Raw genomic sequence first — 27,028 nt, 5'->3', positions numbered from 1 at the left:
ACCAATAGTTGAAGAAAAGGAAATATAAAATAAGGGTTAACGATGACTCGTCACCTGTTGAGTAACAATAACACATGGGCTAAACAAAAGAGAACACAGGAAGCTCAAAAAACAGCATCGGCCATCAGCAAAGATTTAAGAAATATGTTTTAATCGGAGCCTCTCGTCCTCAGAACAGACTGAAGGACCAAACAGTCGACGAGGTATTGAAAGAAAACTGTTAAAGACGAAATGGTAAACGGGTATCTTAGCTACATTGGTCTATGCAATTACATTCTTGGATCAACAAATCGGAAATTCAATCGTAATAAAAAAACGACTTCCTAACTTAGTAATAATCACAAAAAATGAGCATGCGCATGGTTCTCAAGTTTTCAGACAGTGCACGAGTCCACAAGGACAATCATCTGTATGAGTTGTCCATGAAGCTTTAATGATATGTAACCTCTTCTATATGAGACCCGATTCGTTTCGTGTGTTGCAATCTATACGACGACACCGTCATGGGTGATGAAGAGTAATCCTTGTTGATAAGAGTTTTCACTAATAAATCTCTCAAAATAATATATAATAATCACTTTTCAGCACCCTTTCGTGTAGAACACATACATGACGTCCACTTGTATATAAGAGATGTCAACAACAAACCTGCCTCAAATCCCTTACTGGAAAAGTGACATTGAGAGTAGGCTTGAAAAAATAACGTGATATAGCCATCTTACTAGTCGAATCAAGAAATATGGAGAAGATAGTGCAAGAACATATTGACGGGAAACCGACCAAAATCGTTACGAGCGTAGACAAAGCAGAAGGAGCTGCATTTCGAGAACGAATTTAAATAAGTGGTAAAAAGTTCATATAGACAGAGTGAGTTTGAAATATGCCATGACACTCCTTTTATGGGTATTTTCCGTTACGTCACATCTCATTTATACGCATCTACGCCACAGCCACGCCACAAGTCAGGTAGGGAACTCTTTGACGTCCCACGTTGTTACGGATCTATACAATGTACACTCTATAGTTTACCTTCCAAATATATTTCAAAATCCATTATATTAAGTAAGACGATAGGTTCCAAAAACTGTACAGTGAAAAAATCCAGGATGTTTTTCATATCAAATCTTGAGTTGACCTTCAAGTCTGATATTTTCACTTGGACTGAAGACACTGATTGGCAAATGCTTTTATTTTATAGACAATGAATACACGAAAACAATTTGACATCGGCGAGGTAAGTCCTGTAGTCTATGAATGTGTATGTGTTCCTCATAACGACGTGCGGACAAAGATAGCCTATATTGCTTTAAGTTACTATACACTGTCGTGTTAATGACAGTCGGTGGCTTTGTCACGACTCAGTTCGAATTACCAGTTGCAACTTTGCTTGAGGACACATCTCCGGTAATACCCACAAAGGTGCGCATCGTAGGTAAATGTTCACCCAATCCAAACCAGATGATATACTGGATATTAAACTGCTTTGAGGTAGCACCACACTGTCGTAGAAATCACCTCTGGATATCATTGCCCTTCCACTGCTTTTCACCATATGATATACTGTCAGTATGATACCTTGTAAATGTTGGTCATGCTGATACATAAAAAGACTAAACCCCTGTTGTGTAATTGGGCACGAATCAGTTTGGGGAGAAGGGTCTTCGTTACATCACAATATTATTACCATATCAATATGTCTACCGCAATTAGCCAAGCTCCCCTTTCAGTAGCATAACCATTTTGTTATGTCTTTAATTGTTGTGAAAATTCATACTCAACAGATACATATGCTGTTCACATTATTTATTATCACTCATTATTAATGGGTTATTAAATCATTATGTAAACATATTTAACGCAGGAAATTGTAAGTAACGCCTTCGAATTGATACTGTTTCTGTTAATTACGTCGTCCCTTTAAACATGTGCATAATTTGATGATATCGTATTAATCCATTTTATAAAAAGTATTATCGGATTCAATTTTTTGACTGACGCTAAAAACAGAATGTACTGTAAAATTGGAAATTATTGCGGTGTGGTTTTTGCGTTAACCTACGTGAGTTCATCTACTCGGAAAGAGCTGGAAACGAAGACAGATATAGGGTACCGTTTGTTACGACGTACACTCCGATCAATGTAAGTGAAAAAATTAAGTGTTTTATTTTGGAAACACGAAGACGTTAACTATGAAAGAAACCCAAAGCCTTAACGTCTGTTAGGTGCTATTGGATACATGTATGACTACTAGAAATGTTGTCACTAATATTAAACATGTCTTCAAAAGTGGTTTCAAAACAAAAAATAAATAATACTTCAACTGTAATATACGAACTGTAAGTTACTTATTAATATTTAAATAGCTTGCAGACATTTCTACCGTAGAAACCGGATGTGGATTAGACTACGCATAACTGTACATACTTTGTTTTTTAACATTTGTTTTGACGGCAATCAAACTCATTCAAGTAAATTTTTAAAAATACGCAATATCGTGAGAAAAAAAAAAATCGGCACTGAACTACAAAAACAGAATAAAATTGAAATGATAAAATAAAGGATCTTAAAAGCGGTGGTGATATCAAGTAAACTTAACAAAAACGTATTATTTGCGACATAACTGCCATGTGTCACTAGTTTGGCGAATTACTGCGAACGTTTTCGATGAATAGAGCACATCTATCCAGAACATCTTGCTATTAATAACAGGTTTTATTGTACGAAGTGTTATATGCTCTATAGCACACACAGTGCAATGGGTGTTACCATTCATTAAGTACCAGGAAAACTTCATGCAGTTAGCAGTTCTGAATTTGCTAATTTGCTCATTCACATCACAAATTTTAATACTTACGAAATATTGATCATATAAAAGAAGCACATCAATACTTTCGTTACTGATTGTACTTATTGGGAAATACACAATGCGAAATAGTAGTATATAACTTAAGAAAACAACAAATAGAACCAGATATAAAATATGGCAGAGCAGTTGATAAGATCAAAAAATAGATTGTATTTGATATGTGCGAATTGTAGTAATGGTTCATCTAAACTGGCAAGTATATAACTTATATGGTTTGGTGTTAGGTTTGCTCATTTGTCAGCGGAAACCTACAGAATTAGAATAACATTGGATTTTGTACACAGGTTGACGAGTTTAACAAATAATGTCGCATGACCCATTTTCATCACGCGTCAGCTATTGTAATTGATATACAACTGGCGGGTCACGGGTCTTATTGTGTCAAGGGCGTAAACACAAAGTCATATCACGTTTCACTCGATATCGTGCGAGCTGTACAGAACATAAAATAAGGCTCTTGACTACCTTTGTACCTTTTCGGAATTACCTGACTAGGCAACCTACACCAGCAATGTTGTGTGTATTAAAATCTCTAATACAGATAGTCATACCTGAGTATTTTCAGGATATCGGTTGTTTTATTAACGAAACCGCTATGTTTCATGGTGAAATATAATTCATTCATCAAGAAATCAAGAAAAGTATGCTAATAACATCTCATATAAATATATGATCTCTCATAAACAGACAATCATAATAATACTCGCTCTCTGAAAGGTCAGTTGAAAGTAAAAGTAATATAACTTTGATTTTTGTTACAAGACTAATTAAAATAATTACCCGAAAATTGGTAACACATCTGGGTACCCTCGTCCAAATTAAAGGAAAAAGCAGCCTTCCTTTTTGCATATTATAGCAGGAAGCTAAACATGCCTCCACCTACTCAATGAAGAATCGGGGATTTTCTTTTGTGTTTTCTGCTTGGGGAACTTTAAAACAAAGCAATAAAAAACAAAACAAAAACAAAAAAACAGTAGTCGTTTGTTGTTGCTAGGACAGTAAACAATATTACTTTTGTATATCTTATTTAATAAATACAACATAATATGACATCAAATATGAATTTATGAACTTTACTTAATTATCATAATACTGAAAATTAATGAACAATGATAATGTCAGTGTTTCTGATATCACTTATTGCACGGTTTCTTTCCCTTTAAGTCGAATGAAAAGTGACACTCGGGTACCAGTAATATCATTCAATCAGCTACGTGAGCATAGTAGATGAGTCATAATATGGGACAACGGCGTAAGCTGTTACTAATAATAGCAATGTGGAGCATGCCAAGGATTCGTAGAAAAAACAACCAGGAACATAATTAGGTACACGTAACGACACCTAGACATTACAGGACAGAGCAGACCTCAAAAGACGGGTGTTTGTCATTAGTCAAGGTACGTATCTGTTCTGATCAATTGAAATGACATATCCGATCACTTGTTTTTTATTTTTTTATTTTGAAGTGTGTACGTAAAGAAAAACGTATAAGATATATAATGCTACTGCTGGACAGTACGTTCCGCTGTAGACCTCATTTTTAAACATTATATGGAGGCGTCGACAGCTCCCTTCATACTGGTACGAAAGAACTAGCATTTTCTCTAATATTTAGCTCCTTATCTAAACCTCATTCTGATGAATCTCCCAAAAAGGACAAAGATCAGCAACGCGTAAAATGCTGCATGTAAAGTGGTATATGTAAATACCGCATGTTGGGGTCATATTCAAATGAGCCAGGGTTCAATTCTGGAAATGAGTAATGCGAAGGTGAGGTTTCCACTTTAATTTCTCGTCAATATTAGAAAGGTCCTGTTCACATCATTATAAAGACTGGGACATACATTTGATATAAAATATTTCCTGCTTTCATGTCTTTATAATGTTTGTCAAGATCATTTAAGTAGGTATTTACGGGACGACCGACAAAACATTCTCTTATATTTATGCGTCATGAATATATTAATAGCAATAAGGGTAATATGTTGATTCGTGGAAAAAGAATATTTTTACATTCAAGTATATAGAAAGCAAAATGTCAATAGAGCTATATAGTGTTTGAAACAGATCTGCAGGTGTGTATTTATACTATGACAGCATTTCATCTAAATAACTAGCGTCGATAACGCTGTTTATTGCATATAAAGAATACGGTTTAAACCTGTGACAACGGACAAAACATTATCTTATAAGTATACGTCATGCATTTATTAATAGTAATGTAGGTAATACGTTGATTCATGGAGGAAATAAGATTTTTACATTTAAGTATATTGAAAGCAAAAAGGCAAAAGAGGTAGTGTTTGAAACATATCTTCAGTTATGCCTGATTATTATGATATCATTTCATTTACATGACTGGTGTCGATAGGACTGTTTCAGTGTATATTAAATATACGGTTCCACCTTGTGACGGCGTGTGTCATTATTCTACACTTTGGTAAGTCAAAACAAGTTTGCATATCGTGTAGTTATTAAGAGTTATGACTGTTGAGGACAGGACTGCTTTAAGTGTTTATAAAGTGTAAGGTTCAAGTCTGTGAAGGCTGATATCATTACTTTATACATTGGGAAGACACAAAAAGGTTTGCATGTGGTATACTTAATAGAGCTAATCAAATAATGATCTACATTGCATGTAAGTCTCATACGTGATCGCGAGTTCTAAGGAGAATTGATTAAGGATTATAATTGGTTAAAACATGAATAATTAGATAAAAAGAAAAAGTATGATGCTTGTATCGCAAAAAATAGCAAAATATAGAGGACTGTAGCTAAATATATATAAATGTGTTTATCATTTAGGATCAATATCATGGTGCCCAACATCGTACCATCTTCAAATAATTTGTGTCAGTTCAATATTTGTTCATGTGATCGGTCCAAAAGATTAATATGCATACCTATATACCATGGGGAACCTTCATGTGCAATTTGAGAACATTCCCTCTAGTACCTTCTGAGAAATAACGCTTACAAACTTTAACTCTTAAAATTCAAGATGGTTGACCGTCGGCCATCTTCGTTTGGTGATCAATCCCAAGATTCGAAATGCATAACTAAGAACGTATAACGACCCTAGGCCTCATAGAGCTATATAGATTTGTATATGTAAATTGGTTAACCAAAACAGCACATTTGAACTTTTGACCCCTACCGAAAACAGACGTTTACATTAAACACAAACAAACAAGAGATACCAGACGGATCTTGGCGCCCACCATCGTGCTTTCTTCAAAAGGTTCTATGTCAGTGCAATCGTTCCTCTTCTTTTCTCTTATCTGTTTAATTAGTTAACCTGACAGGCATCTTGTTTCACTGATCAGTCGTATAAGTTAACATGTAGCACTAAGGACTAAGGGAAACTACATATCAAAGATCCCTTTGGTACGTTCTTAGAAATGGAGGTAACAAAATGTATTTCTCAAATTAAAGATGGCTGTCTGTCGGCCATTGTGATCATGTGATCAGTCCCAAAAGTTGATATGCATACATATGTACCATGGGGAACATCCATGTGAAATTATATAATATTCCCTATGGTACTTTCTGAGATATAGCGCTAACAAACTTTAACTCTTAAATTCAAGGTGGTTGACTGTATGTAACTCTCCTTTTGAAGCTCCATTATATTTCGCTTACTGTATTGAATTCCATGAAAAATGAGTTTAATGATTACAGACATGCTAGCAATTAAAATAATATCAATGGGGCAAGTACATTAATAGTTTTTCATCGGATCTGTTGCACTTATGACATCAAATATCGGGGTACCCCCTAATTTTCAGGGAAAACACCAATATAAACCCTTACTGCTTTTTCTTTACACACTTTAAAATAATAATATCGGTTTCTGAAGTGGTTTCGTCTGAAATATTGCAAAGTTAGAATAAAGTCTATGCCTGGGTCATTTAAGAATCACACATTTGTATCTTGTGACTCAAATGTTTTAAAGCAATAATATGTTGCCTGTCATTGACACCCTGTATTTTGAGTGAGAATTATAATTTCAACCAATTAAAGACAAGTTAGAAACACATGTTTCGCATGGTAGTTTGTATTCAGTGTTTTGATTGGTTAAGTCAGCAAAAGTGTTTGATTTTCACTTGTGAAAAATATCACTATTCAACTGGTAAACATGTAATACAAGTTACATATGTTTCATTTTGTGTCTCCAATAGTTAATGTATGGGAGAATGAAGAAACAAACACACTCTCGGGTATACCCGTATTGTCACAACTGATCCCGTAAGTTTTAAGCATAACATATCTTGCTTATGATATTAGCAATCAATCTTTTTAAAAAAAAAAAAAAAAAAAGATTTATCAGTTCAAAAAAAGTATAGTACATTATATGAGCGACTGCACTCTGTTAAGAATAATGACGAAACTGTTAAAATCGCTTTTACTTAATATCTCTTCTGTAGTCTTCCCCTTCGACAACACAAATTCGTCTTTACTACTTCTATTGCTGCAGTATAATGCATCCGTTTGAATACACCTCTTTAAGAAATAAATAAGACTATGTTTTGAAATTATACTATAAATATCATCTGTCATCTGGAAAGACGAATCAATCTTTATAAGATTGATGTGTATAGTCCTTTATAATATTTGTCAATTGTTTTTTTAAACAAGCGGATTAACCCCCCCCCCCCCTCCCCCTCTCTTCCCTGAAAAATATATTTCTTTTATCTATTTAGATTTATGTGGACACATGTATTTATCCTTTTTGTCAAAAGCACATGTGAGGGGTTATCTGCCGCTGACCAAGGTAGGCTGGTAGGTGTACGAGCTCCTTCAAATATTTCTGAAACAGAAGGATATCCCGTCTTTGCGTATTGCAGAGTTATCTTCTCTTGTGAGCAGGTATTGGTTGTTACGTCATTCGTTTGTGAGAGTTGCGTCAAATTTTGAGACAACGACGTAATTTTCTCACACACCCCATTGACGTAACAATCAGTACCTGCTCACAAGAGAAGATACCTCTGCAATGCACAAAGACGGAATACACGGTTTGTAGTGAAGATACTAGATCTGTATGCTTTTTTGTTGATATTCTCTGTAAATTTTGAGAAAAAGTAAGAACAGTGTGCTAGACCAGAAGAATGAATTAAAATGTGAATATGAAAGAAAGAAAGAACGATTATATAAATAATAATTGATCGGTTTTACTGGTTTTTGCATTGATTAATTAAAAGAAAATAATTAAAAAAAACACATGGTCAATTATGATGGTTCTTTTGTCAAATATGTGCTTAGCTTTTACGATAATTGTTTGTCCTCTTACTAACTCTTGCAGTTTCTCCTAATACTCACAAACATACAGGGTAAACGCATATACAGTTTTTATTTTACGTTTGTTGGCAGCGACTGATTTGGTTTCATTGGGTTTAACGTCCTATTAACAGCTAAGGTAATTTAAGGACATGCCTCAAAGTGTATTTTGTATGCATGCTTGAGTGTTTGCGTTCTGGAGACATGATATGCTGGTGTAATTGCCTCCTTGTAGTAGCGCAAAGCTGATGCAGACTGTATAGTGCAATCTTACTGAAATACAATGCCGAAGGCACCCAGCATAGCATTCCGCCCGGTCAAATTATACTGATAACAGGTGAACCAGTTTTTGCCAGTAATGTTGAACATTAAGCAGGGCATACCAACAACCATTTTAAAGGGCATTGGTAGATACCGGCCTTGGGACAGAACCCATTGCATTTCTCAACTGGGCAAACGTTCAACAGTAAAGCAAACAGTTAGGAAATGGAAGGTAGTTAAAAGTGTAGAGAAATTTAATAGAAAGATCCCTTATATTGCAATGGGTGCAATAGATTTATGTTGGTCGTGTTTGTGTCCCCAAGTAGACAAAAGCAAATCCCCAATTATGCAGGGGGTTCCCACAAGAATCGCTTCTTACGATACCGGCAGTGGGTAACAGCAGGAGTATTCTTTTTCGATCCCCCACTTGCAGGCAGCAAAGGAACTTGGATTATATCTATGTCTACAAGCGTGGCAAATCTGTACAAGTTTGTACACACTAGCAATCAATGTATGATCTATTTCGGTAATGGACCCTTCACAAATAGTTTTAACAATTACAGATAATAGACGTGTTATTTCAAAACACTGTACGGTTGACGATTTTAAAATCGTACTTCGGTCTTCTGCTCTGCATTTTTTTAAATGAAGAGTGAATCTAACGTTACGTTCAGTGGCTAAACATAACATAATTTTCCTGGGTGACCAGCCTGCTGGAACGGGACATGTAATGGTATAGCTTATTTTAAGAGACAAGTGTCTGTAAGCTTAACTTTAAGAAAAACATGTCTGCATTCTACAATATTAATACTTAGTGTTTGGTTTTTACATGCAGAAATCGCGTTTATTTCAGAAACAATCTTTATATTTGAATAATTTTTTAAATAGTCCCATTTATTATTGCATCAAATCAATTGTTAAGATAACAGGAAAAAAATAACCGGTGTAAGAATGTATTACACATTTCCTGGCATGTCCTTCAATATGTAGAAGTCCACCTAGTATCACTGTATGACAGGTGACTGCTCACTGTCAGAGTTAAAGGGATTACCTGTTGCATGGTTAATTATGCACGCCTTGTTTGATCAATGGATGATACAGTAGTAAATAACAAGGTGTTTATTTCCCGACGTTTCAAAGGTCTGGTATTATAGAATTAGCCGCGTAAAGCGTTGTCTGTGTAAGATGTTTACCGATTAACAAGCCACAGGTTACACATGGTATACATTCACAACAATTGCATATATTTTGGTTGACAATTGGCTATTGCTGGAAATTCAGTAAACACTTTTCAATTTAAGAAAGCCTCCGCATGCAAAAAACAAATAAAAAGTTGACATGCTTTAACAATGTCATTCCAGTGTTCTTTTGTAGAAAGGAATTTTTGTTTGGCACATGCGGAGGCTTTCATGTATGTATGCTAACTGTCCAGAAACACCATATGTTTTCTGCAAAGCAACGCAATTTCGTTGTTATGGTAGGGCATCTACGAATGCGCACTAGAAAAAAAGCTGCATCAATAACATTCTTCACAGCTGTCAGAACTTAGTCAAAATATGTTGACACATTTTACGCACGGAACTATCAAGATAGTCAAGATTGTTTTTTCAACAAGAGAATTCTTATGTCAGTAAGCTACGGGTTTGATATCACTGCGATATGCCTTGGGGACTTTTAGAAATAAAAAATATATTTATCAAGTGGATAATGGTTATTTAGACACTCTTGATGACACTTTTGTTTATGGTTCAGTCAATAGAAGAGAAACGAACACAAACCATTCAGTATGAATCTAGTAAAAATGCAAACAAAATGAGACCATATATGTCTAAATACTAGAAATGTAAGTATCCAAATAAAGTTGAATATCTGCTCCTACCTACATGGATTGTAACATACTATTTAATATGACGGATACGGGAGCATGTGCGACGATGCTTGTTTGTCTGGTACAGACGTTATCCCACAAATGCTTTGTGTGAACATATGAAATGACAGAAAAAGCAACAACAATGATAAGTTATTTTGCAGTCAACTGACAAAGCATTTACACAATGTAGGTCACGTGCCTTTATATATCAAGGGCGCACAGAAAGCCATATCGCGTGACATATGTAATCGTGCAAGGCGTCCAGACGTACAGAACCTAAAATACATGTAAGACACTAGACTACACTTGTACTATACAATCACACGGAATGTTAATAGACTGGGCTACCTTCAAACAGTATTGTGTGTATTATAACATATAATGTGCATTAAGTAAACACCAATATATTTGAGTATGCGTGGTTTTATAAATGACCAACCGTTATGTTTCCTGAGTGAAATATAACTGGTATTTTTCAAGAAATCAAGATTATTACGCTAATATCCTTTTTTTTATAAATACACGAACGACAATAAACAGATAAGCCATCGCTTGTCATATATGTTAAGACATAGGACTGCCCTGTTTGGTTATACACTAATCTTCGCTCTCTAAATGGTCAGAATAAATGAATAGAATAATAAGAGAATAATTAGTAGACATCGTTTTATCTCAATAGTAAAAATGTGATAAAGGTGTTGTAATGTGTGATGTGTTGCTCAATATGACATTTCTTTTGTTAATTTATCTGTTGTTTTAATGTATGCATTTTGTCCAAAAGGCATCTTGCTGTCCTCCTGTTTTTAATGGATTTATAATTTGTATATAAGTTAATAACAAAGACATTTGATCGTGTCTAAGTTGAAAACTTGCTTACACTTATAACTTTAAAATATGAGAGGGAGACACACGTTTTTTTCTTTGCGTCTAATATTCCAGATTGATGGAAAGAATAATCCTCCTGTATACTACTACATATTATAGTTAGAAGCAAACTATGCCTTATCCAACTCGGGGCATACACTGGGATTGCCTTTTGTGTGTTCTGCATGTAGGTGTGTGTTATTGTGAGGACGGTAAACATAACAATAATACTTGTTCTTAGTATAATGTATAAATACAACATAATACAAAATAAAGTATAGGTTTATGAACTTCACGCCATTATCATAATACTAAAATACCTTGAAGACTTAAAAAATGTCCTTAGATGGTGGGCGTTACCCAGCAGCTGATGCTATCGTGCTAAATGAAAGGGCTTGGGACCGAGATAGCTGTAAAGAATAGAGTTCGGTTTGGGTTGATCTTTTGTAAATCGCATCGCGTGGGGTTTAGACAGAACCCCATGAAGTATAAAGTTCGAGAGATAGCTTCGATTTTCAATTCATTTATTTTGAAATGCTTCTTCATAATCATGCTTGTGTATATACTTGTATATACAGCTGTACTAAGATAGTATCAACAATAAGGTGATTATGTATCCTTACAGTGTGATTTTGTCATGAAGGACTATTTTCTAAAAATCTGAAGCTTGTTTTTGCCAAACTAACGGTAATGTTAGCGTTCCTAGTACCCTTACATACACAAATTGCACGCCATCTCCCTCTTTTCATCGAGTAAAACTTAACAGTGCTGCTCGGGGTACATATAATGTTAGCCAACGGGCTATTTGACTAAAAGCCTCTTGTTTTATATATGTTAGACAAATAACGCATGCTTATAGCGATCCCAATATCATATCAGGTTCTGTGTATAAAGGGCTCTCATTATGGGAAAACGGGGTTAGCTCTTACTAAGTATAGATGTATTGACCATGCCACACGATTCGTTGAAAAACAGCCAGGAACATAATTAGGTACACGTTACTGAACCTAGACATTACAGGACAGAGCAGACCTCAAAGGACTGGTGTTTGCCATTAATCAAGGTACATTACATCTCTGATAAATCTGATATGTCAGATCACTTGGTTTTGTAATTGAAGTTTTTACGTAAAGAAATACCTTTATGATAATATAATGCTACTGCTGAACAGTAAGTCCCGCCTTTATACCTCGTTTTTAAACACTGTGTGTTGGTGTCGTCAGCTACCTTTATACCAGTAAGAAAGAACTATCATATTCTCTAATATGTTGAATATAAAGTTTCCCTCACACTGGTGAATCCTCCAAATAGGTCAAAGATCAGCAACGCGTAACATGCTACATGAAATCGGGCGTGCGTAACTGCTCTTTTCTGGGGTCATATTCAAACGGTAATGGTTCAATTATGGAAGTAAGTAATATGGAGTTCAATTGCCCTTTTTATCACCTCGTAAATGGGGAAGATCCTTTTTACATCCTTATATAGATAAGTACAAAAATTCCCTCCATGTCGTTATAATATTAGTCAGGACCATTTGAGTAGGTTATTTACGGGACAACGGACAAAACATTATCTTATAATTATGCGTCATTTACTTAGGAAAAGCAATGTGGGTAATATATTCAAACATAGAGGAAACAAAATGTCTACAGAGCTAGTGTTTGAAAAAGGTCAACAGGTATGGATTACTATTATGACAGCATTTCATTTAAATGACTGATGTCGATAATACTGTTTTAGTGTATATTATGTATACGGTTCCACTTTGTGAAGGCTTGTGTCATTACCTTATACTTAGATAAGTAAACAAAAGTTTGCATATGGTGTAATTATTGCGTGTTATGACAGGACTGCTTTAAGTGTATATCAAGTGTACAGTTCAATTGTGTGAAGGCTGATATCATTACGTGAGAGGTCATCAAACCATGATCAGCATTGCATGCAATTACTATAAGACCTTCTTCTAAACACATCAAGGAGATTTGATCAAGGACTGTATGTGTTGATACTTAAACAATAATGCAAACATGTATCGTTAAACAGCAAAATATATAGCAATGTAACTAATTATACATCAATGTGTTGATAACCGCATCAAAAGGACATGATCTCGAATCATCTATAGTACAGAAATGTGTACTACAGGGTGAGCCGGGTTATGTTCATACGACCAGAGATATAAAACAGTTTTGTACAAAATGTTTAAGTCGCTATAGTCAGGCTGTATATCTTGTTCTGATAAAAACTCCTCTAGATCTAAGGAGAGTTCGAATTGTGGTTATCAAGAAAGTCAAAACATTACTTGGGTTTTAGTGCATAACTCATATATTACAAATCGATGCGTTAACTTGACTGTATCTCAATAATAATATATGATTAGTTAATCGCTGATGCGTGAAAAGGGACAATACTATTGACAGTTATGATTCTATATTATGAATTGATACAATGGACCCTTAATTTTCACATCAAACCGTGCCATTGGTATCAAGTACATAGTACAGTGTATTGGTAATTCATGTGTATGAATCTTGTTTTTTTCATGTACTTTTAGGTGTTATTTTAAGTTGTGGCAGCGAAAGTCAAACCATCTCAAGAAGTTCTACACTAGTTTCATCTCGATATCGCGAAGAAACCAGGACAATTATCTTCGGTTCACTTCAAAAATGGCGTACCTTTTCGGAACTATGTGTATATAATAGATATCCTCTCCAATTCGGACCATGGAGACGTTGCAAACAGAGAAGACTGTTTTATGGAATTGAAGAAGAAATATAGGATTCAGTAAGGTTAGTAAAGAGCAATTTTTGAATTCTTAATAATAATGATAATAATTATACGAGGTTCTTATATACCCCTTTATCTCAACCTAGTTCATCGATCTTTTCAAAGCAGTTCACAAATTATTATCCGTGATTATAGGGTCTTTGCAACCAGCAAATATCTTTTTCGACTCCATGAAGACCATACAGCCGGAGCTGATATTTCGGCGCTAATAGCTAGCATTCAATAATTCTAGCACTGCCCAACCACGTACTCATTTACAGCTGAGTTTATTGGAACAAGTGGAGTACAGTATCTTGCTCAAATATTCAACACAGTGCCATGCCGTAACTCGATTCCGCAACCCATCGGTCACGAGCTCGGCGTCCTACCACTAGACTTCCGTGCCTCTAATTCTTACTTTGAGATTAGTGAAACTCTTCATAACCAAGTCGTTGTCGCTAAACTAATAATTACACAGGGCTTATACATGAACATGCAATAAATAGATTTACATATAATACTTACTATATGGATTAACATCATAGAAAAAAGAGCACAGCATGCGTTGTTACAAAACTCATATTGGAAACAATTCCTTTGAATAACAATGTAGGTAGATCAAGTCTAAATACTTTACCTATAGGTATACTCCCGTCAGTAATTAATACTTTTAAAATAGTTCATTTTAAAGAAAAAAATATTACTTTCAATTGTTTCCTATCCATTTGGACGGGCTTTTTACAATCGGATATGATTTGCATTTGACATATGAAAACAAATCTTGTAACCTGATGGTTTTTACCCCCTGCCCCAATCCCATTCGATGACAAAGGAAAAGGAAACTTCACTATTGAAGTAATATAATATACATTAATTAAAACATTTAAAGTTTTTTATTTGACCTATATGAACGTCCAAGTAGGTCAATGTCTAAAGAAGTTTGATAGCCTGTATTTCATTCATAGTACTGGTTAAATGGTATTACCCCAGACGTAATGAGTACAAGAAAGAATTTTGTTAATAGTTGCCTCGTTTATCGTTTAATATATAGCAAAGAGTGGACAGACTGAGAGAAAGGTCAAATTGTTTAAACAAGTTATATTCAATTAAACTTGAGATAAACAAAATACCATGCACCTAGGCCTTTTACTTATTTAGGAATTGTGGCCGTGAACATTGATAAAGGTTTTATCGTGAACATAAGAAGAAAACCAGGAAATCATAGTTCTTATTTAAGCAACTAACATGTCAAATCAACTCCCTATGCCTTTGTGTTATTCAGAAAAAAAAAGTATTAAAGCATTTAAATTCCTAGAGAACTGCAAAAATTCAAAACAAAAACAGAAACAAAATATAAAGCAAAATAAAAAGAAACGAATACGGTTTTTAACCTCACTTTTGAAATCACGTTTAAAAGAACAAGGTCATTCGTTTGGACAAAGTATAAAGCCAAACAAAATTCCCCTAGGCTTATTGGTTATCTACAAAATGTGGTTTCAATATTTTCACATAATTGATCCATATGACCTCAGATAAATTGAACGTCATTCATTTAAATATACTTGGTAGGTAATCATCACAGCATATAACAAATCAAATTCCAAGAATCAAGGCCTCTTAGAACTCGAGAAGAAACTTGTTTTTAAAGCTGTTAATATGAAATAGCTAATTTGCAAATTGACTCCTACCAATAACCAAAAGGTAATCGCTAATAACGAAATAGTTTCAGGAAAATATAAGAGCATTGACGTCGTCCACATCATACCAGAACGCAAAGTCACTATCTTAAACTGTTTACGAACTGATCTGAAAACATTTTAGTTTTGCAAACATTTGACATCAGTGATCTTGGAATTAAGTAATTATTACTTTATTTCAACAATTTAAGTATTCCTTGGATGCTTCAAGTGAAAATCATTTATACCTAGACCTTCAAGAACTTTATCAATTTGTTTACCTAAAACCGAAATTAACATTAAACGCAAAAATGCTTTCTGAGAAAAAATGAACACAGGTTTAACATATTATCGGCTTTATGCATACGTCGAATGAAATATTAAAATTGCGTGCCATATTAACGGCAATCATTACAGAAAAAATCAGAGATGTCAAATTGCNCCCCCCGCCAAAACAAAAATTTGAAAATCAGTGGCCGACTTCGTTTCTTAAACATGTAAATAAACGAACAATACCTACAAATTATGCTTTGCACTCATACTGTAAAATGCAAACTTTTTGAGTTATGGCCGTTTTAATATTATCAGGTTTTACGTTATTGCAGCCATATTTGTATCGACTGATTCTTTAATATACCTGAATCACATATTCTATAAAGCAAATGATTAAGAAGCCTCGAAGGCCTAGCAGAAGGATATGAATGAATATAGTAAATGTAACAAAAACGAAAAAAAGTATTTTCAACGTGTCTTCAACATCATTTTTAAATGTAAGAATACTAATATTTTTTTTGTTTGTTCTACCATTTGGTGATGACATCGAATTTGTAAGATTTAGTTTCTTATCCATCAGTATGTGTGTGTCAACATTTCTGTGTCTTTTGATTTCTTTATTCGTTTAAGATTACCATTAATGTATATTAAATGTTGAATTTTCTTAGCAAATGAAATATATATTTATGTAAGTGAATTGTATTGCTGCTCTCTATGTATGAAGATATGGATAAATTAACAAGCTAACAAGTTTTTGTTTTACTTTATTGTTTTCAAATACTTTTTTATTATGTAACTCTATGTTTTAAAAAAGGAATGCGTTCCTTGCTTATCATTGAAATCCTGTATGATCTATGGGTAACTATATAATATTGGTTTCTATAAATAAAGAAATGAAGTTACAAATAGTGTCTTCAAAAAATATTGTTCTCCTTAGAACATTTTCCGTTAACAAATCGCATATCCTTTATGGAGTACACTTCGGACATATCAACATAAGTGTTCACACTAAAAGGTCTAATATACTTTTTTGTTTACCTTTCGGAGTTTAAGTCCGGATGGTTATAGTATATATGAAGCGATCTTCTGTTTGAAAAATATCCATCCTAAAGTCACAACATTATGTTTTACTACTAATTATGATTCAAAGTGATTTTTCATTTCTCAGTAAAATGAGTCTATAACGTGACAATTATGCACACTAGACTCTATCACTGTCTGATCAATTACCGTACATAACCCCGTTGTGGCGAAACGGTTGAACGCGCCCTTTAAAAATAGTTTTCCTTTGAAAATAGAATATAATGAATTGTTAAGCTGACAGAAATAAAAAGAACCGATGTAAGAATGCAATACAAACTTCGAATCATCTTGTTGAATGTCACCAAAGGTCACGGTAAGGCAGACGACTGTTCAATTTCAATTTATTCTACAATACAAAAGCTTCCCTACGTGTCAGGTTTTATGGCATTCTAAATTAGATGTTAACTGATTAACACGCCACATGTTAAAATACCTGCCTGAAATGTGTTCATTTAATTAACTCTTGTTAAAAGATTGCATCCTTTGTAAATAAGGAACAGTGAAACATACGATCAGGCCAATAAGCATAAGTACATGATTAGGTGCTTTACATACTAGCTTACCGGTAGTTCGCAGCTCTTACTAAGATCGACTCTATTTTTACAAGTATACTAGCGGAACACAGACACTGTGCATGCGGAGAACTGTTATAGAACATGTATTAACAACTGTATATATATGAAAATCCACACACATGACCGAGTATGACACATACACACTATCCGTGTGTCATTGACAGTTTTTCCCGTGAGTTTTCCTCTCTATAGGCGTTGACCAGTGTGCACTTTTTTCTCGTCCAGCCATCCAATTCGACAATGAAAGTTTATTTTTCAACTGTTGGGTCACTCTGTTGAGACCAGTGATCAGTAAAAACAACATTATAACGTTTTAATTTGTGATTAATGCTATGCCAATGCTCAATGAAAATGATCACCTCCGGATTATTGGTATGCTTCAAACTGGTATGGGCCAAGCCGTTGTCTCTACACGTTTTCATGTCCATCGAAACACAATCCGGGATTTGTGTAGACGACATCAACAGTTTGGCCACGTCGGCGATCGCTCTCGTGCGGGACGTCCACGTGTGACATCATGTCAACAGGACAACCATATTCATATTGCGTTAACGAGCTATCCGTCCGCGACGTCCTGCAATCCGCCCAGTTCTTCTGCCACGTCATCGTGTATCACATCTGGACTGGTGCAAAAGGCATCTGCGATTTACTCGACGGGATAGGGCAGGCATTTTGTTTACGGACGAGTCGCGACTCCACCTGGATAGTAGTGACGGCCGTTCCAGAGTGTATCGTCGCGTTGGAGAACGTGTCCGTGACGCGAGTGTGGTACAACGACGTTCTTTCGGCGGAGGCAGCGTTATGATTTGGGGCGGCATCACAGCCAACGGGAGAACGCCTCTGGTGGTTGCTAACGGGAATTTGAACGCGCTACGTTATCGTGACGAATTCCTCCGAACCCACGTCGTTCCATTCGTGCAAGGGCAGCAACGTCACATTACGCTACAGCAGGACAACGCCAGGCCACACACAGCGCGTGTCGCTATGGACTTTCTGGCCCAGCAGAACGTTGACGTTGTCGCCCATTGAGCACGTCTGTGATGAAATGAAGCGCAGATTACGGGCATTACCTAATCAACCGGTGACGTTGGCTGATTTGGCTGCAGCGTTGGTACATATCTGGAATGCCACCCCACAAGCATTATTGAACCGTCTGATAGGCTCCATGCGTCGACGTTGCCAGGCTTGCATTCAGGCAAACGGTGGACATACGAGGTATTAAAGTTGTAAACCCAGTATTGACCCATGCTGTGTGTACGTCACTCCTGAGCGGAACTTATTGATTACATAACGTGGAAAATGGAATGTAACTGTTAATAAATAACAAATAAATTGTCCCTGAAGACCTTGTTGTTCTACGTCATACACATTTATTTGTATAACACATTTTAGGCATGCACAGGTTTTTTTTTCTGCTAGTATATAAATGGTGTTCTACACGTGCAAATAATTGATAATCTCACATTACTTTCTGTCCAAAACAATAATGTTGAAATCCTTCTCCATACGGACTAAGAATATTAAACAACAAAGCAGAGAGTGAGGTTCAATGAAGGAGAATGAGCTGTTAATTTACCCCTTTTAATGAGGATAAAACCGAATTTGATCTTGCCATTTGTTTGATATGTGAGTTCAGTATTGTATATATGGATAATGTGGCGCCTTTGAGAAAAAGGGTTGATTCATTGAGGTTGACAGTTTTAATTGATGTAAATTCTGTATTCTTTGACGACAGATAATAGATATTGAATAATGGAATTATTGTAAAATTAAATTGCCAACGACCAAATATCTTAAATAATGGTTTAAAATTGTACTTCAAACAAAAACTACAGAAACAATATAGACTGTCAATTTCTTTATAAACACAGGAAAATATAATCAGCTCAGGAGTTTTGCTCCTATGTACTAAAGAAATGGCCGAAATCCCAATATTGAATCTACGCATAATATTGATAAATATTACGAAATAAATCAAACCATTTCGTTAGAAACATACGGCTTTGCCCTTCGAGACTTAGTTCCTGGTTCATAAGATTAAACAATATCTCCAGTTTGTTACCATTTACACTATAACTCTACTAAAGAAGACAATTACACTTAAGCTACCAAATTTGCTAGGTACAGTACTAAAAGACAATATACTCGTGCTACTAGGATTTGAATTTGATTATTGTAATTGTATAAGGGAAGGATATGTTTTCGACGAGGCTGATGAAGAACGCCAAAACAAGAGTTATTGAATCTTAAATCTATAAAAGACTACTCCTCGTGTCTGGTTAATTGTTTTAACCAAATCTGTCATGAAGCATCTTTCGGGCGTTACCAAACAGCTAGGTGAAAGGTTTTGTGCACAAGATAACTGAAATTGTCCCTCATAAAATGTTTGTAAACCTGTTTATACAGCTGTGCCAAAAGAGTGTTAGGAACAATGTGAACTAAATAAACATCCTTACAGTGTGGATTGTTTCATCAAGGAATATGCATTATACCTGTTTTACTTGCATTTGTGTAAATTAATGATAATGTCAGTGTTTCTGATATCACAAACATACACAAATTGCACGGTGCCTCTATATTTAAGTTGACTGAAAAACAACAGTGATATTCGCGTAATGTTAGCCAACTATGTTAGAGACTATAAACATCCTTTTATCTTTGTGTTACCGAGAACGTATCTGTATAGCAATCCCAGTATTATGTCAAGTCATGTGTATAAAGGTGTCTCATTATTGGGCAACAGGGTAAAAACTGTTACTAATGATAGCAGTGTGGAGAATGCTAAACGAATCGTTGAAAAAAAAAACAGGAACATAATTAGGTACACGTACTGGTGTTTGTAATTTAACAAGGTACGTAACTTTTCTCATACATTGAAACGACATATTAGATGACACATAGTCTTCGATATTTTTTTAAGTTAATATGTCCATAAATATTTATAATATATATAATGCCAATGCAGGACAGTTAATCCCACGTGCAAACATCAGCGTATGCAGGATTCCTCAGCTCCCTTCATACTGGTACGAAGTAAATATCATCCTCTCAAAAATGTTGCTCCTAATCTTAACCTCACTTTAGCGAATCCCCAAAATAGGTCAAAGATCAGCTACGCGTAACATACTACGTGTAATGACGTCTGACTACTGCTTTTGGGGTCATATTCAAATGTGCCAGGGTTCAGTTATACTAGTGAGTAATGTGGAGGTTAGTCTTCCTCTTTTATATCTTCTAATTACGTTCTTTTTCAACCCGATAAAGACTTGAGCATAATTTAGATCTTGACATCATGATGCTTTCATGCCGTTAAAAAGTCAGTCAGAATCATTTTATTATGTAATTCGTTGGACAACGGAACATTCTGTTAATATATATGAAACATTTGTGGAAAAACAATCAGTTAAAAAGCAAGCATGTCGGAAACAAAAAAAAAATCGAAGAGCTTTTACTTGAAACAGGTCTTTACGTATTTATTGCTATTGTAATAGCTTTCCTGTTGAATGAATGGTGTCGATAAGACAGTTTTCAGTGTATTCAATGTGTACGGTTCAACCGTGTGAAGGAAAATGTCATTACTTTACACTTAGGTAAGCCAAGGAAAACGTGTGGCCATGGTGTAGTTATTAATCGAACCGTGATCGACATTATTAACAAATACATTATTACACCCTTCTACACATAAGTAATTACATAGAAAGAAAAGGAGGGTTGTACATGTGAGCCTCCATCGATACGTTATTTATACATTTTGAAGATACTTACCTTAGGGTTATGCCATCGTGATATGACATGAAATTAAGGCCATTCCGATATATGCGAGGGTAAAGTGGGGACTAATATCATAAATGACCTCTTTTAAACAAAACTATATAATTATTATGATCTGAAATTTTCTTCATCATTTGTATGCATTATATAACACACTGAAGCTGGAAAAACAACATAAACCGAAAAATATAGTACATAGTCGATAATTAGGTCATTGTGACCATGTTCCATATTAATTTAATCATATGTGCTCTCCAATCGTGCCTAAATTCACACTAAAACCGAACAATAATCTTACAATCAAAAAGGATCTAAACCAAATATCATGCTCATTACAATATTTAGCGTTTTTGCACTTTTGATAGATATTTTGGCTAACATAATGGAATATATTACCAGCCCTGACACACACCCTACACACTAATATTAGCGGGTGTCCTTTTATCTGATATTAGAATGTATAATATGTTTGTTTTATAGTCCAGCTTTAGTTCAGTCCTATAATAGTATTATATGTACTGTACATGTAAGACATCTTTAAATACTACAAAATGACATGTGTCCTTTCGCACAGTAAACAGTAGTTAGCTAGGAAGCAAGCAATTAACTATCTTAGTATCTGAGATTCTACGATGCAAATCAAATTTGCTGGTGTGGAAAGTGAAAATTACTACTTACTGGACTACGAAACAAGTACATCATATGTACGTACACATTCCTCCAATATATATAACGACTTCCCTCCCAAATAAATATGGTAGGTGTGTGTCAAGGATAGTTATACATCGCATGTTAGCCAACATACCATTATTAATTAATACAGAAACATGGCATGCATGTTCATGCATCGTTAAATAAGACAAAAATTAGCAATGTACTTACAATTGTAACTACATAATTATTGTTTATTAGTAAACAAACAACACAGAGGAACGATTTCGATTTCTCTTTAGTACATAATTGCATACAACAGGGTCGAAACATGTTCAAATGATCATAGATAAATATCATATATGTAGACAATTAAAGGTCGCTTATATACATTATATTTCTTGTTATTATGGAAATATTTGTATATGTCTGGTGATAAATACATTTGTACTTAACCATTCAGATATCATGATAAGTGGAATAGTCACCATCAGGGTGCCAATAGCTTTCCTATAGGTTTACTGTACAACTTGAACAGAACTTAGGCGAAGACTTATTATGAACTTGAATTTCATCATGCTTGTTTAGAATAATACTATTTGAAATGGTTGTCTATGCTTGTCAATGTGGAAATATAATTGTATATAAAATGAAGGTAAAATTGATGTGTGAAATCAAATATTTTTTAAGATTTTTATGTTACCATAATTTGACAAAACCACTGATGTCGGGTACAAAATTCAGTACATATCTTACAAAAATATTCAATGTGAGTGATCATATACTTGTAGCTACCCTAACGAGATATGGCGGCGAAAGACGAACCACCTCAATCAGTTCGAACTTTTCACACAGATATGGTGAAAAAATTAGACGAATTATTTCCTGTTGAGCAAGGGTCATGGACAAAGACTCGTAACGAGGTGCAAATGAAGGATCTCCTCACTGCTTCAGACTTAGGAAAAGTCACAAATATGCTTGAACTCTTCATTAAATTGATGGAGAAAGGAAAGATTAAGTACGGGAGGTACACAACAATTTGTGATATTCTTAAATACTACAACGCTGATGCTGGGGAAATAATTGAACGCTATACAGGACTTATAAAAGAAGCCTTGAATACAGGTATGTATGCACTGTTTACCATAATGTTAAGATTTAAATAAAGCATCAAGGAAAGAAGAGAACAAAATGTCATTAAATGAACTCGAAACATTTCCTATTGCATAACAATGTATGCATGTCTGGTCTGAATTCAAATTTTACATCTATCAAATATTGAGGTTTTAGTATCGTAAAATCAGTTTTCTTAAAACACGAACAGACATAAATACGATAAACGCTTGCCTAATATTTTAACGGGCTTTTCACAATCGGATATGCTTTAGAAATACGACAATAAACCTTTTTGTCACTGTATGATCTTCTCCTGCTCCCCCTCCCAGGGTACCGATGACGAAATAGACAGTGCTATTGACAGATTTTTTTTATCTTATATTTGTTTATCTTTTTATATCTTTTACTTTTGTTTAAAAGAAAATTTGATACAATAGGCTTTCTTCTATTATTTGTTATTAGTTGACTTTATCTTTTCACCTTTATCAATGTCATTGTCATCCCGTAGATAAACTATGCATTTGTTATTTCCCGTGTCTATGATTGAGTCCTTTATTCTGTAGAGTTTCACTGCGTGTTAAATTGAACTTTTTTTTAGGACAGGTGATTTCAAAACCTTGACATGTTTGATCCCTGTGGTCTTGCAATTTTATTAAGGTTAATTAAAGATATTTAAAAACAAGTCTTATTCCTAGCATTTAACATTGCAAAATCATCAGCCTGGTCGTTTGATTATTCAAAACCTTAAATATGTGTGAAGGTCGTTTAATACTAGAATAAGATTGTTGAATATTAATGCCTTGTTGGGTAAAAAAATTAATACAAAAGAGCTTTTATATTGCAAAAAAGAATTAAAATTGTTATGACCTTTACTTTTGTAAAATGAAAGACAATGTCATTTATTGTGACAAAATTCAAACCCTTCATACAAGCATGCCACTGTCCTTAACTAATCATCGTCAGAAGGAGTGGTTTGAATAGTTTAACACATTTGAACCATGTGACCTTAAGAGAAGGTTAAGGTAATTTACTGAAATATATCATTAGACAATCATCCCAGCATGTGACAGAACAAAATACCATGACTCATGACTTTGTATAGCTTTTTTAAAGTAATTTTTTAAGTGTCAAAATAGAACATTCGAAATTTGACCCCTCACGAAAACCAAAAATGTTGTCTTGAGCCAATATGTGAGTTCGCATTCTTCATCTTTAAACATTTGACATTTGTGACCTAGACACTAAGTCAAGGTCATTCATTTTTAACAAACGTACCAATTAATCAAATTAGAATGTTTAAAGTCATATAAAAGGAACTATCTATATATATATATTCTTTATTAATTTGCCATCCGAAATAACACATTTAAACTTTGCCCACCCCCGTAACCCCCACCCCAAAAAACCCCAACAAAACAGTGTTTCCAGAGGAAAGTGAGTACAGTTTTGATTAAAAACAGATTAAAGGCAATATCTAGAATTTTGATATTGCGGCAATACTGTGTTTTTTTTACAAACTAAAAGGTTTAAGTGTATATAACTTTACGAGCAATCGAATTTGACACCTATGCAGATCACACAGTAGTGACACTGTGTTTTAAATATCGAACGTTCTTTGAAAGAGTAACCACAAGTCAAATATCTTCGTTCCTGAGAATTAGCCGCAACCTATTTTGTCTCACCTGCGACGGATGTCGCAAAGGTGAGACATAGACGTTTCTTTTCTTGCAGTTGCCTCAACCATAATATGGACCTTAGTTGCATTTTAGTTTTTTCATTGCAATCTCACATCTAATACTAAATGTAACAGCATTCCCATTTGTTGATATGTGTTTAAGGTTAAGCTATTTTAACTAAATTTCTTTTCTTGCATTTGCCTCAACCATAATATGGACCTTAGTTGCATTTTATTTTTTTATTCCACTCCCTACATATAATACTAAATATAACAGCATTCCCATTTGTTGATCTGTTTTTAAGTTTAACCTATGTCTGCAAGAGCTACTTTAACTACAGTTACAATAGGTATGCTTCATCGGTAGTGCATCTGAACACCTGCTTTGTATGCTGGACTCTGATCTAAACAAAATTTACATATTTAAAATGTAAAAAATAGTAAAACATTCTTGACTTGAACTTCGGATAAGATTTGATAAATAAAAACAGTTTATGAATGAAGTCCTTTCAACAATGTCAATCAGGAAGGGATAGAACTATAATTGTTATAAAAATCCACGAGCAAACGAAACTGATACCTATGCAGATCAGACAGTGGTGACACTGTGTCCGACGGAAGCGGACAAAAACATTGATTTGCCGTGTTGAACATTTTGTTATCAAATCCAAAATAATGCAAAGCTTTGCTTTGATCATAGCGGGCAAACGAATAAAAAACTTGTGATTATATCTATATATTTTCTGTTTAAGTAAAAACCCAGACACATCAGTGACTGTGATTCTCAATCCGTACATTTAATATTAATTGTTACAGCATTCCCTTTTGTTGATATATTTTTAAGGTTCAGCTATGTTTTTCTACAGCTACAAGAGCTACTCAAACTTCATTTGCATTAGTGATGCTTCATGTGAATACCTGATTTGTATGCTGTATTCTGATCTAAATAACAAGTTTTTGTTCTTTTTTTTTAATTTCCATTCTTTTTTCTTTGAATTTTAATTATCTATTCAGTTTTTGTTTTTGTTTAATTTTCTTTAATCGCATGCTAAATCTGTCTAACTGCTATCTTTATCACAGCCGCTGTCATCCTGTGTAGATTATATAATAAATATGTCAACTCATGTCGTCAGAACATTGAAACGGTTGAGATATTAAACCCTATCCCTAAGAAGAGCTACCATTTTTGTTTATGCAATAACTTATTCTGCGGACCCAATGAGACATCATGTTGAAAGTTTGTCATATCCTTCAAATTTGGTGATCTTAACCGTTATTCAATCACCAGGGTAGAAGATGAACATCAACACTAATGTTGGTAGCAAGAATGTACATGTCTTTTCATGTCTCCAAAGATTGCCTATCGTTATAGGGTTGTTTTTGTATGATATTACCAAGGAATTAAGTAACCAGGTGTAGGATACTACACACAGAATTGTTCATGACTAAAGCAAAAGCTTGTAACCTGTTGTTTAAATGATGTTCCAGCGTTCTCAAATTCAATCAATGATGTTATTTTTCAATAATCAAAACAATCAATAAAATATTGGTTAACAGATCGTATTATTCAGACATAAAAAAAAAATTAGAAAAAAATACATTTGAAAATCATTACATAACGTTCAATTTCACTAAACCATATGATATAACTAACATGATACATATCTCATTACACGACATCAAAATATAATGTGTGTATTTGGTATTTAATGGTCTTAATTGTTCCAAGAAAATAATGTAGCCTTCGATTTTCAGGTGTCCCTACATTGATAATCAACAACAAATTATACAGTCTGACAAAAGGAAAACCTGCTATACTGAAATGTGGTATTACAAGTACAACTGTAATCAGAAATGTGCAATGGAAAAGAAAAAGGAAAGGAGAGGTTTCATTCAGAGACATTCAAAAAGACAACAAGAACTTTTCCGGTGGATCTATCGACTCACCTTCCCTGACGATAGACATGGCTAGCGAAGAGGACAATGGGGCCATATATCTCTGCAATGCTACAAATGACGCGGGGACAGGACAGAGTGACGAGATCCATGTTACAATCACGCAACCAGAGACAGGTACTCTCATTTACAATACAGCAGACACACACCTAAATGGGGATTAACGTCTAGAGGAAACCCAAGGTGTAACCAAAAACCAATTTTAAGAAAATAAACAAAAACATTTTAGTTACTTGATAAAATGTAATTCGTCCAATTAGTAACTTGACAGTGATAACAAGTATTAAATATAATGTATTTTGACACGAACAATATAAGCATAGTCAACTACATGTAGTAGCTATACT

The 27,028-nt window shown here is 34.5% G+C and overlaps 1 protein-coding gene across 1 annotated transcript in view; it reads left to right on the top strand.

The window, feature by feature from the left end:
* Positions 1–3,345: 3,345 nt before the first annotated feature.
* Positions 3,346–27,028, top strand: part of LOC110453773 — a 36,869-nt gene continuing 13,186 nt past the window's right edge. The window contains exons 1-4 of the mRNA XM_021502909.1: positions 3,346–4,264; positions 13,694–13,928; positions 22,726–23,059; positions 26,481–26,798. Coding sequence (XP_021358584.1) covers positions 22,741–23,059; positions 26,481–26,798 — 637 coding nt within the window. The 5' untranslated portion in view covers positions 3,346–4,264; positions 13,694–13,928; positions 22,726–22,740. The remainder of the gene's footprint in view (positions 4,265–13,693; positions 13,929–22,725; positions 23,060–26,480; positions 26,799–27,028) is intronic.

This window comes from Mizuhopecten yessoensis, unplaced genomic scaffold, assembly GCF_002113885.1.
Source record: "Mizuhopecten yessoensis strain PY_sf001 unplaced genomic scaffold, ASM211388v2 scaffold7497, whole genome shotgun sequence".
Lineage (NCBI taxonomy): Eukaryota > Metazoa > Mollusca > Bivalvia > Pectinida > Pectinidae > Mizuhopecten > Mizuhopecten yessoensis.
This window is presented reverse-complemented; position numbering and strand designations above follow the sequence as displayed.